The sequence below is a fragment of the Melanerpes formicivorus genome, unplaced genomic scaffold (assembly GCF_026170545.1).
Source record: "Melanerpes formicivorus ecotype bairdi unplaced genomic scaffold, bMelFor1.0.p_v2 SCAF_121, whole genome shotgun sequence".
Lineage (NCBI taxonomy): Eukaryota > Metazoa > Chordata > Aves > Piciformes > Picidae > Melanerpes > Melanerpes formicivorus.
Window position 1 is genome coordinate 1,175,027 of NW_027142473.1, and position 18,553 is coordinate 1,193,579.

Genomic DNA, 18,553 nt, shown 5'->3' on the forward strand with positions numbered 1-18,553 from the left:
TTGCCATGGCACTCCTTGTGCCAAGGGAGTCTCCATGCCCCTGGTAGCCACCCCTGATGTGCTGGGCCATGGTGATAAGGCCTGCCCTGAGCCTTCTCCTCTCCAGGCTGAGCACCCCCAGCTCTCTCAGCCTCTCCTCACCTGGCAGGGCTGCCAGCCCTTCTCTGGCCTTTCTGTACTGTGGACCAATACTCCAGCAAGATGCTCAGAGGGCTGAGAACCTCCCCTGTGGGGCCAGGCTGGGAGAGTTGGGGCTGTTCAGCCTGGAGAATGGAAGGCTGCAGGGAGACTTCAGAGCAGCCTTCCAGTACCTGAAGGGGGCTCAGGAGGTTCACCTCCCACCAGCCCAGCTTGCTCAAAGCTTCATCCAGCCTGGCCTTGCCTCCCCAGCCTCCCTGTGCAGAACTCCCTCCTGATGTCCAACCTAACTCTGCCCTGCTCCACTTTCAAACCACTGCCCCTGGGCCTATCCCCACAGCCCCTGGAGAGGAACTGTGGACGAGGGCTGGGAGTGACAGGATGAGGGCAATGGATTGAAGCCGGGAGAGGGCAGACTGAGACTGGAGATGAGGAAGAAACTACTCAGCTCTGCTGAGACCCCACCTGGAGTACTGCCTCCAGTTCTGGAGCCCCTATTGCAAGAGGGATGTGGAGGTGCTGGAAGGTGTGCAGAGAAGGGCCAGGAGGATGAGCAGAGGGCTGGAGCTGCTCTGCTGTGAGGACAGACTGAAGGAGTTGGGGCTGTTCAGTCTGGAGAAGAGAAGGCTCCCAGGTGACCTCATTGTGGAGGCTCCAAGTATCTGAAGGGGGCTACAGGAGGGCTGGGGAGGGACTGCTCAGGATCTCAGGCAGTGATAGGACTAGGGGGAATGGAATGAAGCTGGAGGTGGGGAGATTCAGGCTAGATGTGAGGAGGAAGTTCTTCCCCATGAGAGTGGTGAAGCCCTGGAATGGGTTGTCCAGGGAGGTGGTTGGGGCCCTGTCCCTGGAGGTGTTTAAGGCCAGGCTGGCTGAGGTTCTGGCCAGGCTGATCTAGTGTGGGGTGTCCCTGCCCATGGCAGGGGGGTTGGAGCTGGGTGATCCTTGTGGTCCCTTCCAACCCTGACTGATTCTATCATACTAAGAAATTCTTTAGAGTGAGGCTGGGGAGACTCTGGCACAGGCTGCCCAGGGAGGCTGTGGCTGTCCCCTGCCTGGAGGTGTTCAGGGCCAGGCTGGATGAGGCCTGGAGCAGGCTGTGCTGGTGGGAGGGGTCCCTGCCCAGGGCAGGGGGCTGGCACTGGCTGATCCTGAGGGTCCCTCCCAACCCAGCCCATTCTCTGGTTCTCTGAACCTCTGCTCTTTGCAGGAATCACATGAGCACTGGCCCCAGGCCTAGGGCAATGACAGCCAGACAGGCAGCAGTGCTGTCTCCCTCCTCTCAGCCTCAAAATGGCTTCTGATGAGGGGGGAAATGCAGAGCAAGCCGGAGGGGCTGCTAAGCTCCTGCCAGAGCTCATGTGAGACATGGAGGTGAGGGCTGCAGGGCTGGGGAGGCTGGCTGGGGGTGGGCAGGGAGGCTGCTGCAGCTGTGGGGTGCTTCACAGGGTGGGTTCAGGCCCTTCTGGGGGTGTCCTACCCCCTGCAGCTCTTGCTCTGTGGGAGCTGGGGAGTGCTGGCAATGGCCACAGGGAGCAGGGGCATGCAGGGGAAGTGCTGCAGTGGTGCTGAGCTGCTGCAGTGGTGCTGAGCTGCTGCAGTGGTGCTGAGCTGCTGCAGTCTGCCAGCTCCACCCCCTGGGGTTCCTCAGAGTGTAATGGACTAAAGCTGCAACCAAGGCCTACAATGGCTTGGGTTGGAAGGGAGCTTCAAGATCATCCAGTCCAAGCCCCTGCCAGAGCAGGAGCACAGAACCCAGCACAGGTCACACAGAACACATCCAGACAGGGCTGCAAAGGCTCCACAGAAGGAGACTCCACAGCCTCTCACCCCAGGTGGGGTTTCATGAGAGCAGAGGGGCAGAATCCCCTCCCTGTGCTGCTGCCCACAGCTTGGATGCAGCCCAGGACACAGTTTGCTTCTGTCCTGCCAGAGACCATTGCTGGCTCAGGTTGAGCTTCTCACCCAGCACCCCCAAGTCATAGTATGATAGAATCAGTCAGGGTTGGAAGGGACCACAAGGATCATCCAGTTCCAACCCCCCTGCCATGGGCAGGGACACCCCACACTAGATCAGCCTGGCCACAGCCTCATCCAGCCTGGCTGCAAACACCTCCAGGGACAGGGCCCCAACCACCTCCCTGGACAACCCATTCCAGGGCTTCACCACTCTCATGGGGAAGAACTTCCTCCTCACCTCCAGCCTCAATCTCCCCACCTCCAGCTTCATTCCATTCCCCCTAGTCCTATCACTCCCTGAGATCCTGAGCAGTCCCTCCCCAGCCTTCCTGTAGCCCCCTGCAGATCCTGGAAGGCCACAATGAGGTCACCTGGGAGCCTTCTCTTCTCCAGACTGAACAGCCCTTCTCCTCCAGGCTGCCCATTCCCTACCAGCCTGGATCAGTGCCTGGGATTGCCCTGCCCCAGCTGCAGGACCTTGCCCTTGGCCTTGCTGAACCTCATGAGGTTGGCTTGGGCTCAGCCCTGCAGCCTGCCCAGGTCCCTGTGGATGGATCCCTTCCCCCCAGCCTCTTGCCCACACCACACAGCTGGCTGCCACATTCCCTTTTCCTCCAGGCAGCACCTCCCAGGCAGCAAACTCACCTCTGCAGCAGGAGCTGCACAGCAGGAGCTGCACAGCAGGAGCTCTGCAGCACAGCAGCAGGAGGGGCCCAGCAGAGCCCTGCAGAGCTGCTGCAGCTGCCCCTGGGGGCAGGCTGTGAACAGAAGTGAAGACACCCGAGGGCCTGGGGTTGTTTTTATAAATAAAACAAAACAAAAGAGGTTTATTAAATCATTTTGAGACTTGAAAGAAGTCACAATAATTTCAGTGCACTCAACAGTGACAGCAAGTGCCTTCTGTACACCACCAACCCAAACGGATTGAGCCTGGCTGTAGAGAGAAAATCACTGCAGGGGGCAGGGCAGGAGGGGCAGGGAAGGAGCAGGAGAAGGGGCAGGGAAGGAGCAGGAGAAGGGGCAGGGAAGCATCAGGAGAAGGGGCAGGGAAACATCAGGAGAAGGGGCAGGGAAGGAGCAGAAGGGACAGGAGCAGGAGAAGGGGCAGGAGAAGGAGCAGGAGAAGGGACAGGAGAAGGAGAAGGAGCAGGAGCAGAAGAAGGGACAGGAGCAGGAGAAGGGACAAGGAAGGAGCAGGAGAAGGGGCAGGGAAGGAGAAGAGGCAGGGAAGGAGCAGGAGAAGGGGCAGGAGAAGGAAGGACAGGAGCAGGGCCAGGAGAAGGGTCAGGAGCAGGGCAGGGCCAGGAGAAGGGCAAGAGCAGGGGCAGGAGAAGAGTCAGGAGCAGGGCCAGGAGAAGGGCAAGAGCAGGGCCAGGAGAAGGGCAAGAGCAGGGCCAGGAGAAGAGTCAGGAGCAGGGCCAGGAGAAGGGCAAGAGCAGGGCCAGGAGAAGAGTCAGGAGCAGGGCCAGGAGAAGGGCAAGAGCAGGGGCAGGAGAAGGAAGGGCAGGAGCAGGGCCAGGAGAAGGTTAAGAGCAGGGGCAGGAGCAGGGCCAGGAGCAGGAGCAGGGCAGGGCCAGGGGAAGGGGCAGGAGCAGGGCAGGGCCAGGAGCAGGGCAAGAGCAGGGGCAGGAGGCAGCTCCAGCAGCAGGGCACTCAGGGCCCCACTGCCCTGAGTTTCCTGTGGGTTGTTTTGCTTTTCCAAGGTCCAGCCCCAGCAGCTGCCCTAGGCCAGGGCTGACTTCACCAGCCTGAAGCTGGCAGAGTCCCAGCACTCTCCTACATGATTTGATTATTGTTTCACTATGGCTCTTCCAACCACTGCCTGGAGGAAAACCAAACAACCCCAGAAAGCAAACCCAACCCTTTTCTAACGAGCACAAAGAAATGAGAGCTCCTTCTCCTCCTCCTCCTCCTCTGGCTGAGCTGGGGCAGGGGGCTGGGAGGGTTGGCTGTGGGCAGTGAGAGGTTGCAGAGCTGTGGGGCTGAGGACTTGGAGGGTTGGGGGTTGGAGTTTTTTTTGCCTTAAAAATAGTGCAGAGCCCAGCAGGGGACAGCAACAACAACAACAAAAGGTAACCAAAAGAGCATCCAAACAAAGGAGTTGTAGCTCGTGGCAGAACCCCATCTTCAGCTCCCCAGGGGATCAGCAGAGATCCTCACCAGGCTGTAGAGACTGTAATTTGCTCTATAAAAATACAGGATTTAGTTCTATTTACACCTTACAGCTCTCCCTTACCCAGCAAGCTCCACATAGACCAGCTGCAGAAACAACTGAGGAGGATGAGGATGATGATGATGAGAATGAGAATGAATCCCTCCCCCTGAGCACCTCCCCCCCAAAGCAACCCAGAGAGAAAGGAGAATGGGCACAAGATTGGTGGGCACAGGGGCTGGGCTGCACACCCCCCCCCCCGCCCAGGAGAGGGAATGGAATGTGGCCAAGTGTGGCTGGTGTGGGCTGGCAGAGCGCAGCCAGCTCTGTCCAGCACAGCTTCTCCCCCCGGCACGGCAGGCAGGGGCTGGGTCACCCGGGGCCAGGCCGGGCGCCCTGCTGGGCATCCTGCTGGGCATCCTGCCAGGTACCCTGCTGGGCATCCTGCCGGGCACCCTGCTGGGCATCCTGCCGGGCATCCTGCTGGGCATCCTGCTGGGCACCCTGCCGGGCATCCTGCTGGGCATCCTGCTGGGCACCCTGCCGGGCACCCTGCCGAGCACCCTGCTGGGCACCCTGCTGGGCATCCTGCTGAGCACCCTGCCGGGCTCCCTGCCGGGCGCCCTGCTGGGCATCCTGCCGGGCATCCTGCTGGGCATCCTGCTGGGCACCCTGTTGGGCGCCCTGCTGGGCATCCTGCTGGGCACCCTGCCAGGCACCCTGCTGGGCACCCTGCTGGGCACCCTGTTGGGCGCCCTGCTGGGCATCCTGCTGGGCATCCTGCCAGGTACCCTGCTGGGCACCCTGCTGGGCATCCTGCCAGGTACCCTGCTGGGCATCCTGCCAGGCATCCTGCCGGGCATCCTGCCAGGTACCCTGCTGGGCATCCTGCCGGGCATCCTGCTGGGCACCCTGCTGGGCACCCTGCTGGGCATCCTGCTGGGTACCCTGCTGGGCACCCTGCTGGGCATCCTGCTGGGCACCCTGCTGGGCATCCTGCCAAGCACCCTGCTGGGCATCCTGCTGGGCACCCTGCTGGGCATCCTGCCAGGTACCCTGCTGGGCACCCTGCTGGGCACCCTGCTGGGCATCCTGCTGGGCACCCTGCTGGGCATCCTGCCAGGTACCCTGCTGGGCATCCTGCTGGGCATCCTGCCGGGTACCCTGCTGGGCATCCTGCTGGGCATCCTGTTGGGTACCCTGCTGGGTGCCCTGCTGCACACCCTGCTGGGCATCCTGCTGAGCACCCTGCTGGGCATCCTGCCGGGTACCCTGCTGGGCATCCTGCCAGGTACCCTGCTGGGCACCCTGCTGGGCACCCTGCTGGGCATCATGCTGGGCACCCTGCTGGGTACCCTGCTGGGCATCCTGCTGGGCACCCTGCTGGGCATCCTGCTGGGCATCCTGCTGGGTACCCTGCTGGGCATCCTGCCGGGCACCCTGCTGGGCATCCTGCTGGGCACCCTGCTGGGCATCCTGCCGGGTACCCTGCTGGGCATCCTGCCAGGTACCCTGCTGGGCACCCTGCTGGGCACCCTGCTGGGCATCATGCTGGGCACCCTGCTGGGTACCCTGCTGGGCATCCTGCTGGGCACCCTGCTGGGCATCCTGCTGGGCATCCTGCTGGGTACCCTGCTGGGCATCCTGCCGGGCACCCTGCTGGGCATCCTGCTGGGCACCCTGCTGGGCATCCTGCTGGGCATCCTGCCGGGCACCCTGCTGGGCATCCTGCTGGGTACCCTGCTGGGCATCCTGCTGGGCATCCTGCCGGGCACCCTGCTGGGCATCCTGCTGGGTACCCTGCTGGGCATCCTGCCGGGCACCCTGCTGGGCATCCTGCTGGGCACCCTGCTGGGCATCCTGCTGGGCACCCTGCCGGCCAGGCTGCCGCTGCTGCCCCGGCCCAGCCGCGCCGGGGGGGCCCTGAGCAGTCACTTGCTGGGCTGCCTGCAGTGCCTGTTGCCCGAGAGGCTCATTGTCCGTGACCTCTGCCTCAGCACGGGCCTGGGGGGCAGCTCCAGCTCCTCGAACACAGGGTTCTCGATCAGCGCCGCGGCCTCCGGCCTCTCGGTGGGGCTGGGGGACAGCATCTCCTGCACCATGGTGTACTGCAAGGGACAGGGCACACTCACACAGCCTGCACCCCCCAGGGCACCAACCCCACTGCAGCCTCCTCTCAGGGAGCTGCAGGGAGCAAGGAGGTCTCCCTCAGCCTCCTCTGCTCCACACCAAACCCCCCCAGCTCCCTCAGCTGCTCCTCCTCAGCCCTCTTCTCCAGACCCTTCCCCAGCTCTGTTGCCCTTCTCTGGCCCTGCTCCAGCTCCTCAAGGTCCTTCTGGGAGTGAGGAGCCCAGAGCTGAACCCAGCACTCAAGCTGTGGCCTCCCCAGTGCTGAGCCCAGGGGCACAATCCCTGCCCTGCTCCTGCTGCCCACAGCACTGCTGCTCCAGCCCAGGCTGCTGGTGGCCTCCTTGCCCCCCTGAGCACCCCCTGGCTCCTCTCCAGCTGCTGGCACCCAGCACCCCCAGGGCTTTCTCTGCTGGGCAGTTCCCAGCCCCTCTGCCCCAAGCCTGGAGCCTCCATGGGTGGTTGCGACCCAAGTGCAGGACCCAGCCCTTGGCCTTGTTGACCTTGGCTCCTGGATCCAGCCTGGCCAGATCCCTCTGCAGAGCCTCCCAAGCCTCCAGCAGAGCCCCACTGGCACCCAGGGCAGTGCCATCTGCACACTGAGGGAGCTCAATCCCTCACCCAGATCACTGATAAAACATCAGAGCCCTGGCCCAGCCCTGAGCCCTGGGGACAGCACTGGTGACCAACCAGCACTGGAGCTAACTCCGCTGCCCAGCAGTGCCTGGGCCTGGCCCCCTGGCCACTAACACAAAATGCTCCACAACAGCTTTTGGGTTTCCCCTACAGAGCAGAGAGCTGCAGTGCTGAGGCAGCAGTGCTGAGGCAGCAGCTGCAGTGCCCAGTGCCAGACTCACCTCTTGTGCATATTTCTGAGTGAAGAGTGGTGGAAACTTCAGATTCCTAACATCACTCAGGGTCTGTGGAAACAAACAGGGAGAGCCCTATGGTAACCCTTCCAAAATGCCAGCCAGGACTCCCCCAGATCCCTGCAAACAAATCAGCCTGATGGCAAAGCTCCTTCTGGAAGGCTTCAGAGGGCAAAATCCACAGCCTGCTGCCCCTGGCCCTTTTCAGCAGGCTGTGATTTCCCAGCCAGCAGCACTCAGGCTGCAACAGGAACCACCCCACCAGAGCTCAGCTCTCTGCACTCTTGCACCACCCAGATGCACAAATTTCACACAGTCACAGAATTCCTGAGGCTGGGACAGACCCCTGAGCCCCCCCAGCCCAGCCTGTGACCCAACCCCACCACACAGCTACACCCTGCCACCAAGTGCCACATCCAACCTGTCCCTGAACACCTCCAGGGGCAGGGACTCCACCAGCTCCCTGGGCAGCACATCCCAGGGTCTGATTCCCCTTTCCATCAGGAAGTGCTTCCTGACATCCAACCTAACCCTCCCCTGGCACAGCTTCAGGCCATGGCCTCTTGTTCTGGCACAAGTTGCCTGGGAGCAGAGCCTGAGCCCCACCTGGCTACAACCTCCCCTCAGGGAGCTGTAGAGAGTGCTAAGGTCCCCCCTGAGCCTCCTCTTCTCCAGGCTGAACACCCCCAGCTCCCTCAGCCTCTCCTCATCACTTTCCCTCCACTCCCTTCCCCAGCCTGGTTGCTCTGCTCTGGACCTGCTCCAGCAGCTCAAGAGCTTCCTTGCAGTGAGGTCCCAGAGCTGCCCAGTGCTGGAGGTGAGGCCTCCCCAGTGCCCAGCACAGGGCAGAATTCCATCCCAAGTGCTGCTGGCCACACTGCTCCTCACACAAGCCAAGATGCCCTTGGCCTTCTCTGCCCCCTGGGCACACTGCTGGCTCCTGTGCAGCTGCTGCCCCCCAGCACTGCCAGGTCCCTCCCTGCCAGCTGCTCTCCAGACACTCAGCCCCAGGCTGTAGCCTCCATGGGGCTGTTGTGCAGGACCCTGCCCCTGGCCTTGTTGAATCTGCCAGAGCAGGGCATCCAGGGCAGGGCACACAGAACACATCCAGGGGGGGCTGGAAAGGCTCCAGAGCAGGAGACTCCACAACCTCTCTGGGCAGCCTGCTCCAGGCTCCAGCACCCTCCCAGGGACAAAGGTTTCCCTCCTGCTCCCCTGGCACCTCCTCTGCTCCAGCTTGCCCCCAGTGCCCCTTGTGCTGTCCTTGGCCATCCCTGAGCAGAGCCTGGCTCCAGCCCTGCACATCTTTATCCCAGCACTGAGGGCAGCCCTCAGGCTGCTCTGCTCCAAGCTCCAAGCCCCAGCTGCCTCAGCCTGTGCTCACAGGGAGCTGTTCCACTGCCTGCAGCAGCTCTGTGCCTCTGGGCTGGACTCTCTCAGGCAGTTCCTTGAGGTCCTTCCTGAACTGAGGGCCCAGAACTGGACACAAGATTCCAGCTGTGGCCTCCCCAGGGCAGAGCAGAGGGGCAAAAGAACCTCTCTGATCTGCTGACCACAGCCCTTCTAACCCACCCCAGGGTGCCCTTGGCCTCCTTGGCCCCAAGGGCTCCTTGCTGGCTCAGGGGCATCCTTCTGCCCACCAGGACTTTGTTCTCCTCTATCCTCCTTACTCAGCTTTTAAGTGATCTGCTCCCAAGCATCTGCTGTGGAAATAAAATGCCCTGCCACAGCCTCCGGGCTGCCAGCCTCAGGCAGAAGCAGGTCTCACTCTCCTCCCCTGGGGATCTTCCCAGCTCACTGCCACTCACTGTGCACCAACCTGCTAGGCTGCCTCACCAGGCAGAGGTTTTGCTTCAGCAAGCAGTGCTAATGCTTGGCTGATGCCAGGGCTCAGTGTAACAATGTGGAAGCAGCCACTGGAGTAGCTGCACTCCAGCCATGGGCAGGGGAGGGCTGGGAGGTTCTGGTGGGGCTACCAACAGAGCAAAAGGACAGTGACAGCCCTGGGGAGCTGGGCAGGCTCTTCACCCTCTTGTCTCCACAGATCCATAGCATGGGTTGGGTTGGAGAGGACCTTCAGGATCATCCAGCTCCAACCCCCTGCCGTGGGCAGGGACACCTCCCACCAGCACAGGCTGCTCAGGGCCTCATCCTCATGAAGTACATCAGAGTTGAGGCAGTTTCAGGCACACTCTGATCACTCTGCTGCTAGCCTCAGAACAGAAACTGGAAGGACAAAGCTGCATGAGATCCTGAGAAGCCAGGACAGAATGATAGAAGGGTTTGGGCTGGAACAGCTCTCTGAGCTCACCCAGTCCAACACCAACCCAACCCCACCATGGCCTCCAAACCATGGCCCAGCTGCCATGGCCACAGGGTTCTGGAGCACCTCCAGGCATGGGGACTCCACCACCTCCCTGGGCAGCCTCTGCCAGGCCCTGACCACTCCTGCAGCACAGAAACTTTCCCTCATCTCCAACCTCAGCCTCCCCTGGCACAATTCCAGGCCATTCCCCCCCTCTCCTATCACCTGAGACTAGGGAACCCAACTAGCTCCTTGCTGGGTGCAGGTGCCAGTCAAAGTGATTGTCTTCAGGGGGGCTGCAGCTGCTGTGGGTGGGAGGGGTTGAATCAAGCACTGCCTCTCTTCCAGACCATGCCCTGGTGTCTCATTAATGTCAGAGCACTTGAAGCAAGAGAATGCAGCACCAGCCCAGCTGAGGCTGCCCCCAAGGCCTGAGCCAAGCTGCTCCTTGCATCTCTGCTAACAGCAATCCATCCTCACAGGGAACTGAGCCCCTCCAGGCACAGGTTCAAATGACTCTCTCCTTCCTGCTCACCATAAACAGGAGGAGAAACCTTCCTGGCTGTAGCCCCTGTCCTCTGTGACCTTGTACCTGAGCAGGATGGCTCTCAGGTGCATTATAACAGCAAGGAAGGGTTGTGGTGCAGCTCCAGAGCTCCCAGCTTCACAGTGGATGCCCTGAAGGTGCCCTGAAGTGGGGAGACTGTGCTCAGAGCTGTGTGACACTCACAGCTCAAACTGTGAGCCACAGTCCTCACTAAGAGCTTTGGGTGCCAAGCACTGCAGGAGCAGAGCAAGGAAGGAGCAATAAAACTCCACAGTGTGGCTCCAGCTCTGGCATGAGAAGCAAGCTGGCAGTCCCCCAGTCACAAGCTGGATTTGTGGCCTGGATCCTCGGGCCTCCCAGCTGAGCAGCTGCTCTCACCTGGCTTGAGCACAGAGCAGCTTTGCACAGGAGTTAAGGCCTCAGCCCAAGTGCACAGAGCAGGAAGACTGAAATTTCCTTGCAGGGATGCAGGGGGTCTGCCCAAGGCTGATACAGAAGCTGTGCTCCTAACTGCAAGGCTTTGTCAGACTGGAAGGGAAGCCCTGGGAGAGGTTTGCCCAGGGGAGCAGCTGCTGGAAGCAGAGCATCCAAGTGAGGAGCAGCCAGTGCCATACATACCCTGACCCTCTCCATCTGTGTGCTGAAAGGGTAGAGCAGCTCGAAGAGGATCAGCCCCAAGGAGAAGATGTCCACCTTGTGTGAGTAGGTGTTCCCACAGATCTGCAAGGGCAACATGGGAGAGGTCAGCCAAGCTGCTCCCTGGGGACACCATGCACACAGCACCCCTGGCACTCAGGCTGTGCAAGTCACCAAGCTGTGTGCACAGCTCAGCACCCCAGGGCTGGCAGAACCTTGGCCAAGGGGGAGCAAGGCCCTGTGTAATCAGCTCCTCTCTGTAGGGCTAAAGGTCTCAACTCAGGTTCAGAGAACCATTTGGGCTGGAGAAGACCACAGGCTCACAGGATGTGAGGGGTTGGCAGGGACCTCTGGAGATCTCCCAGTCCATCACCCTGCCAGAGCAGAAGCAGAGAATCCAGCACAGGTCACACAGGAACACATCCAGACAGGGCTGGAAAGGCTCCAGAGAAGGAGACTCCACAACCTCTCTGGGCAGCCTGCTCCAGGGCTCTGGGACCCTCACAGTCAAGAAGTTCCTCCTCATGCTGAGCTGGAACCTCCTGTGCTGCACTTTTCATCCATTGCCTCTTGGCCTATCCCAGGGCACAGTGAGCAGAGCCTGTCCCTGTCCCTCCCTCCTGACCCCCAGCCCTCAGCTATTGATAGACATTGATCAGATCCCTCTCAGCCTTCTCCTCTCCAGACTCAACAGCCCCAGGGCTCTCAGCCTCTCCTCCCCAGGCAGTGCTGCAGTCCCTTCAGCATCCTTGGAGCCCTCCCTTGGCCTCTCTCCAGCAGATCCCTGTCCCTCCTGAGCTGGGGAGCCCAGAGCTGGATGCAAGATTCCAGGTGAGGTCTCAGCAGGACACCAGACCTTTAAGATCACTGAGTCCAAACATCCCCTCACTCCCCCAAGGCTGACAAAGCTTCACTCACTCACAGGTTCACCTCAGCCCTGGTGCTCAGCAGGGTGTCCTTGCTCAGCTGCCCTGCACCTGAGCCTCTGGAATGCATTCGGAGCAGGAGCAATGAAGGTACCCAAGCAGCAATCACAGCCACTCTAATTCATCTCTAAATCTATCTGGATTTGGAGTTATTGGCTGCTAAATCCATCTACACTTAGACTGACATCAAAATCTATCTGTCTTTCAGACCTACTGACATCTCCATCTGACTATAGTTAGATTGATTGACATCTAAATCTCTTATAGTTAGATTTATTGACATCTAAACCTGCCTGTGTTTCAACTTAGTTTCATCTCAATCTGTATTTATTGACCTCTAGATATTTAGACCAATTTACCTCTAGGTCTATGTTTAGATTTGTTTACACCTAGATCTACCTCTGTTAAGGTTTATGTGCATATAAATCTATCTGTAGATTAAGTTGTACCTGAACCTGCCTGAACTCAGATTTGTTTATAGCTGTATTTGGATTAATTTACTCCTAAGTCTATATTTATTTATATATAAATCAAGATCTATTGACATCTGACTCTATCTAGGTTTTAGATTTACACCTAAATCTGTCTGTATCCACATCAATTTCCCTCTGGGTTTAGACTCAAATCAACTTCCCTCTGGCTCTACACTTAGATCAATTTCCCTCTTGGTCCAGACTCAGATCAATTTCCCTTCTGGGTCTAGACTCAGATCAATTTCCCTCCAGGTCTAGACTCAGAGCAATTTCCCTCCGGCTCTAGACTCAGATCAATGTCCCTCCGTGTCTGGACTCAGATCAATTTCCCTCTGGGTCTACACTCAGATCAATTTCCCCTTGGGTCTGGACTCAGATCAATTTCCCTCCAGGTCTACACTCAGATCAATTTCCCTCTTGATCCAGACTCAGATCAATTCCCCTCCGGGTCTAGACTCAGATCAATTTCCCTCCAGGTCTACACTCAGATCAATTTCCCTCTTGATCCAGACTCAGATCAATTCCCCTCCGGCTCTACACTTAGATCAATTTCCCTCCAGGTCTAGACTCAGATCAATTTCCTTCTGGGTTCAGACTCAGATCAATTTCCCTCTGGTTCTACACTTAGATCAATTCCCCTCTGGGTCCAGACTCAGATCAATTTCCTCCAGGTCTAGACTCAGATCAATTTCCCTCTGGCTCTGCACTCCGATCAATTCCCCTCCGGGTCTGGACTCAGATCAATTCCCCTCTGGCTCTACACTTAGATCAATTCCCCTCTGGGTCCAGACTCAGATCAATTCCCCTCTGGCTCTAGACTCAGATCAATTCCCCTCTGGGTCCAGACTCAGATCAATTCCCCTCTGGGTCCAGACTCAGATCAATTTCCCTCTGGCTCTAGACTCAGATCAATTCCCCTCTGGGTCTGGACTCAGATAAATTTCCCTCTGGCTCTAGACTCAGATCAATTCCCCTCTGGGTCCAGACTCAGATCAATTCCCCTCTGGCTCTAGACTCAGATCAATTCCCCTCTGGGTCCAGACTCAGATCAATTCCCCTCTGGCTCTAGACTCAGATCAATTCCCCTCTGGGTCCAGACTCAGATCAATTCCCCTCTGGCTCTACACTCAGATCAATTTCCCTCTAGCTCTACACTCAGATCAATTCCCCTCTGGCTCTACACTCAGATCAATTTTCCTCTGGCTCTACACTCAGATCAATTCCCCTCTGGCTCCACAGCTATTCCCAACATTCACTCTGGACCTGGACTCCAAGCTCTGCCTTGAGGGGCAGAGACTTTCAGCACCCTGCTGGAGCAGCCTGCTGCCAGGAGGGCCGGGAAGGCTGCAGGGGGGAGCAGGGAGCACCAACCTGTTCTGGGCTCATGTAGAGCTTGGTGCCCACTTGCCCTGTGTGCCTGGCGTAGGCTGGCATCGGGGTGAGCACCGACTCCTCCTCCTCATCTTGGTCCATGGCAGTCACCAGGCCGAAATCCCCAACCTTCACTATGTCATCCAGGGTGAAAAAGATGTTGGAAGGCTAAGAGGAAACAAGAGGGGGAGAGAAAGGTAGGGGTGAGTGAGGCAGAGGGCTCCTGGGGCCACTGCGGCCTCATCCAGCTCCGCTCTGCTGGCAAGGCAAGGAAGCTAGACACAGAAATAGAGAGATACACACTGACCCCAGGCTGGGCAGGGACTTGGGGGTGCTGGGGGAGGAGAAGCTCAGCAGGAGCCAGCAGGGAGCACTTGCAGCCCAGAGAGCCAAGCAGAGCCTGGGCTGCAGCAAGAGAAGTGTGGCCAGCAGGGCCAGGGAGGGGATTCTGCCCCTCTGCTCCACTCTGCTGAGACCACAGCTGCAGCTCTGGGGCCAGTGCTGGAGCCTCTGTGCCAGGAAGGATCTGGAGGGGCTGGAAGGTGTCCAGAGAAGGGCCACGAGGAGGAGCAGAGGGCTGGAGCTGCTCTGCTGTGAGGACAGACTGAGGGAGTTGGGGTTGTGCAGGCTGGAGAGGAGAAGGCTCCCAGGAGACCTCATTGTGGCCTTCCAGGACCTGCAGGGGGCTCCAGGAAAGCTGGGGAGGGACTTTTGAGGGTGTCAGGGAGGGATAGGACTGGGGGGGATGGAGCAGAACTAGAAGTGGGGAGATTGAGATTGGCTGTGAGGAAGAAGTTGTTCCCCAGGAGGGTGGTGAGAGCCTGGCACAGGCTGCCCAGGGAGGTGGTGGAAGCCTCCTGCCTGGAGGTGTTTGCAGCCAGGCTGGAGGTGGCTGTGAGCAACCTGCTGTGGTGTGAGGTGTCCCTGCCCATGGCAGGGGGTCGGAGCTGGCTGAGCCTTGAGCTCCCTTCCACCTCTGACAGCTCTGTGGTTCTAAGGCTCCACAAGCAGCAGGCTGCCAGAACCAGCTGGGAAGCTGAGGGAAGAAGAATGATTCTGGCATCAAACCCCAGAGTGCTCAGCTCTTCTCACCCAGGGGAGGTGTCCTGGCACTACCCAGGGCTGCAGGAAGCCACCAGCTGCTGGCAAGAGCACAGAGAAGTTCTCCAGCCCTCCCTCCTCACATGGCAAGTTCCCAGCAGCTGCTGCTGGCTCCTGGGGTTTATTCTCACCCCAAGTGCCACACTCATTTGCACCTAGCACCTCAGCTTGGGCTTCTCTGCCCAGCACATGGGGGTGCTGGGTGCCAGCAGCTGGAGATGAGCCAGCAGTGCCCAGCTGGGCAAGGAGGCCACCAGCAGCCTGGCCTGGAGCAGCAGTGCTGTGGGCAGCAGGAGCAGAGCAGGGATTGTGCCCCTGGGCTCAGCACTGGGGAGGCCACAGCTTGAGTGCTGGCTTCAGCTCTGGGCTCCTCACTCCCAGGACACTGAGAGGTTGGAGCAGGGCCAGAGAAGGTCCCTGAGGAGCAGCTGTGCCCAACACAACCCAGCTGAGTCTGGACAGAAGGCTGAGAGCTCTGCAGCTCCCAAGAGCAGCGACAGCAGAGGTCTGCCTGAGCCCCCCCTCAGCTTCTTTGCCAGCTACCAATGGCCTCAGCCTTGACCTTCTGACAGGAGACTGACCTGAGAGGTCCCCCCTGCTGGGACAGAGCTCAGAGGGGTTTACAGCAGATTTTCGTTCTGGATGATCCCCTCAGCTGGGAAAGCCTTTTAGACCATGGAGTGCAACCACTGCCCAGGCTGGGACTAACCCACAGCCCTCAGCACCACAGCTCTGCCTCTGCAACACACCTCCAGGGATGGGCATGCAGCAACCTCCCTGGGCAGCCTGGGCCAGGCTCTGAGAAGCCTTCCAAGCCAGAAGCTTCTTCTACTCTCCAACCTAAACCTCCCCTGGGGAAACCCAAGTGTGGGAATTGGAGCAGCAGGACCTGAGAGGCCTGTAAGAGATGAGGCAGGTTCCAAAGCAGAGTTGTGTTTGTCAGCCTGGAAGTGTGGGGTGAAAGCCTCCTGCTCTGTGCCTGCAGGAGGCAGCTCTGTGACTGCCCTGAGCCTGCAGGTGAGTGAAGGAATTTGTGTCTGTGGAATGATGTGGCACAGCTCTGGCTCTTGTACCCTTGCCCACATCTCACACCAGCCACCTGGGGAGAGGTGAGGCCCTCAGATGTGTTAGTAAAATGTCTTCAGTCACCACACTGGAGGCCATGATCAATCCCCTGTGACACCTCAGGCCACTGCCTCTCCTATCACCTGAGCCTAGGCAGCAGAGCCCAACCCCAGCCCACTGCAGCCTCCTCTCAGGAGCTGTAGAGAGCAAGGAGGTCTGCCAGCTGCCAGCTGCCCTGCTGCCAGAGAGGCTTGCCCTGCCCTGAGGGATGATTCCTCTTCACTCCATGGGGCACTGCACCTCCAGGTGACTGTGCAGACCTGAACTCAGCTCCTGTAAGCCCCTGCCGAAGTCACTGATGAGACTCAGCTGCTCCAGCAGGGTTTCTCTCCCCTGCCATACACAGACTGTGGCCAGTTCCACACTCAGGATCTGCCAGTTTAAAGCAGGGGCTGGCACTGAGCTACCAGCCTGGCACTGCACAAGCAGCAGGCAAGTTTGGAACTGCTGCTGCCCAGGTCTGGCATGCAGCAGAGGGACCAGGACCCTGTGATGTCATTTGAGTCAGTCCAGGCCTCCCAGGGAACTACAGCACCAGAGGCTTCTGCAGGATGCCCTGGGGACAGAGCAGTCCAAGACCTTCTGACAGCAGTCAAGGAGAAGCTGTTTGCCTGCAGGACACAGCCAGGCAGGTATCCAGCTCCAGCCAGCAAGTGGGGAGCTGAGGCAGGCAGAGAATCACAGCACTGTCTGGGCTGGCAAAGCCCTTCCAGAGCAGCCAGCACAGCCATGCTCTGCCTCTGCCCAGGCTGGGGCTGAGCCATGGCCCTCAGCACCACAGTTCTGCCTCTCAAACACCTTCAGGCATGGGCATTCACCCACCAGCCTGGGCAGCCTGGGCCAGGCTTGGAGAAGCCTTTCAGTCAAGAAGTTTCTTCTAATGTCTAACCTAAACCTCCCCTGAAGCAAGTTGAAGCCATTTCCTCTTGTCCTGTTCCCAGGCAGCAGAGCCCAAACGCCCCTGGCTGCAGCCTCCTCTCAGGGAGCTGCAGAGAGCAAAGAGCTCTCCCTCAGCCTCCTCTGCTCCACACCAAACCCCCCCAGCTCCCTCAGCTGCTCCTCCCCAGCCCTCTTCTCCAGACCCTTCCCCAGCTCTGTTGCCCTTCTCTGGCCCTGCTCCAGCTCCTCAAGGTCCTTCTGGGAGTGAGGAGCCCAAAGCTGAACCCAGCACTCAAGCTGTGGCCTCCCCAGTGCTGAGCCCAGGGGCACAATCCCTGCCCTGCTCCTGCTGCCCACAGCACTGCTGCTCCAGGCCAGGCTGCTGGTGGCCTCCTTGCCCCCCTGGGCACCCCCTGGGCTCATCTCCAGCTGCTGGCACCCAGCACCCCCAGGGCTTTCTCTGCTGGGCAGTTTCCAGCCCCTCTGCCCCAAGCCTGGAGCATTCATGGGGTGGTTGTGACTCAAGCCAGCACCCAGCCCTTGGCCCTGCTGCATTCTGTGGTGATCATGCCAATAAACAGATTTAACCCCCCAGCCCCCAACTCCTTTGCCACTGTGCCCTTTGAACACAAACCTTGAGATCCCTGTGCATCAGTCCCTTGCTGTGCAGGAAGTCCACAGCTTCAGCTATCTGCAGGAATATCTGCAGGCACTCCGTCCTCTCCCTCTCCTCTATGCTGCACCTTCTGCTCATCCAGTCCTTGAGGTTCTCTTTCCTGCAGAGCTGCATCTGGATGTACAGGTAGACCTTTGGGGAGGGGGGCTTGACTTTGTCTGCAATGTTCTTAGAAAGGTCCAGGCTTAAACTTGTTGGCCTTGGTGGAGACACAGAGAGAGGACTTCCCGAGGCAGACTTCTTGTGCTCAGATTCCCTTGCACCTTTCGCCTTCTCCTCAGAGAAGCTCTCCCCGTGTGAAACACCAACTTTCTCCTCCTTGCTGGAGGCATTGCCACAGCCAGAGTCCTCAAACACAATAGAAGAGGAGGTGCCTTCCCTCAGGTGCCCTCCAGGAGCAGCTGAGGAGCAGGTCTCCAGGGAGCCCTCCAGGCCGTTGCTGTTGATGGTGCTGTCCTCTCCCTCACAGCCTGTGAGCACACTGTCCTGCAGGTTCAGCAGAGGGTCCTCTGACTGCTGCAGCTCCCTGTTGTCCGTGGCAGAGAACTCCAGAGGGGAAAACTGGCTTGCAGATGTGTCCTGCTGAGCACAGGGGATCCCCAGGGCCAGCTCCTGCTCCGAGCGAGTGGCGACCACTTCGATGTGCTCCCTGGCCGAGAAGGGCTCTGCTCGGATCTTGAAGGAGGGCACATCCATGGGGCTGGGAGAACTGAGAGGCCAGTCAGTGCTAGAGGAACACAACAGGCAGGTCAGCACTCTGGGCCTGCAAGCCACCCAAAGGCACTGCCAGGAGCCCAGGTTTAACTACTGCTGCTACTGAGAAACACATCATAGAATCCCAGAGTGGTTTGGGCTGGAAGGGACCTCAAAGATGATCCAGTTCCAGCCCCCTGCCATGGGCAGGGACACCTCCCACCAGCACAGGCTGCTCCAGGCCTCATCCAGCCTGGCCCTGAACACCTCCAGGGAGGAGACAGCCACAGCCTCCTTGGGCAACCTGTGCCAGAGTCTCACCACCCTCACTGCCAACAATTTCTTCCTTATATCCAGCCCTAATCTTCCCTCCTCAAGCTTTAACCCACTGCCCCTCATCCAATCCCCACAGGCCCTTCTGAACAGTCCCTCCCCAGCCTTGCTGCAGGTCCAGTCTAAGTCTGCCCTCTTTCAGCTTCCCTCATCCTGCCATGTGGGAATTGGAGCAGCAGGACCTGAGAGGCCTGTAAGAGATGAGGCAGGTTCCAAAGCAGAGTTGTGTTTGTCAGCCTGGAA

General features: G+C 59.2%; 1 protein-coding gene across 1 annotated transcript in view; it reads right to left on the reverse strand.

Annotated features, from left to right (window-relative positions):
* Positions 1-6,053: 6,053 nt before the first annotated feature.
* Positions 6,054-18,553, reverse strand: part of EIF2AK3 (eukaryotic translation initiation factor 2 alpha kinase 3) — a 79,737-nt gene continuing 67,237 nt past the window's right edge. The window contains exons 13-17 of the mRNA XM_068167686.1: positions 17,243-18,011; positions 13,504-13,671; positions 10,716-10,817; positions 7,234-7,296; positions 6,054-6,357 (exon numbers count right to left, since the gene is read on the reverse strand). Coding sequence (XP_068023787.1) covers positions 6,181-6,357; positions 7,234-7,296; positions 10,716-10,817; positions 13,504-13,671; positions 17,243-18,011 — 1,279 coding nt within the window. The 3' untranslated portion in view covers positions 6,054-6,180. The remainder of the gene's footprint in view (positions 6,358-7,233; positions 7,297-10,715; positions 10,818-13,503; positions 13,672-17,242; positions 18,012-18,553) is intronic.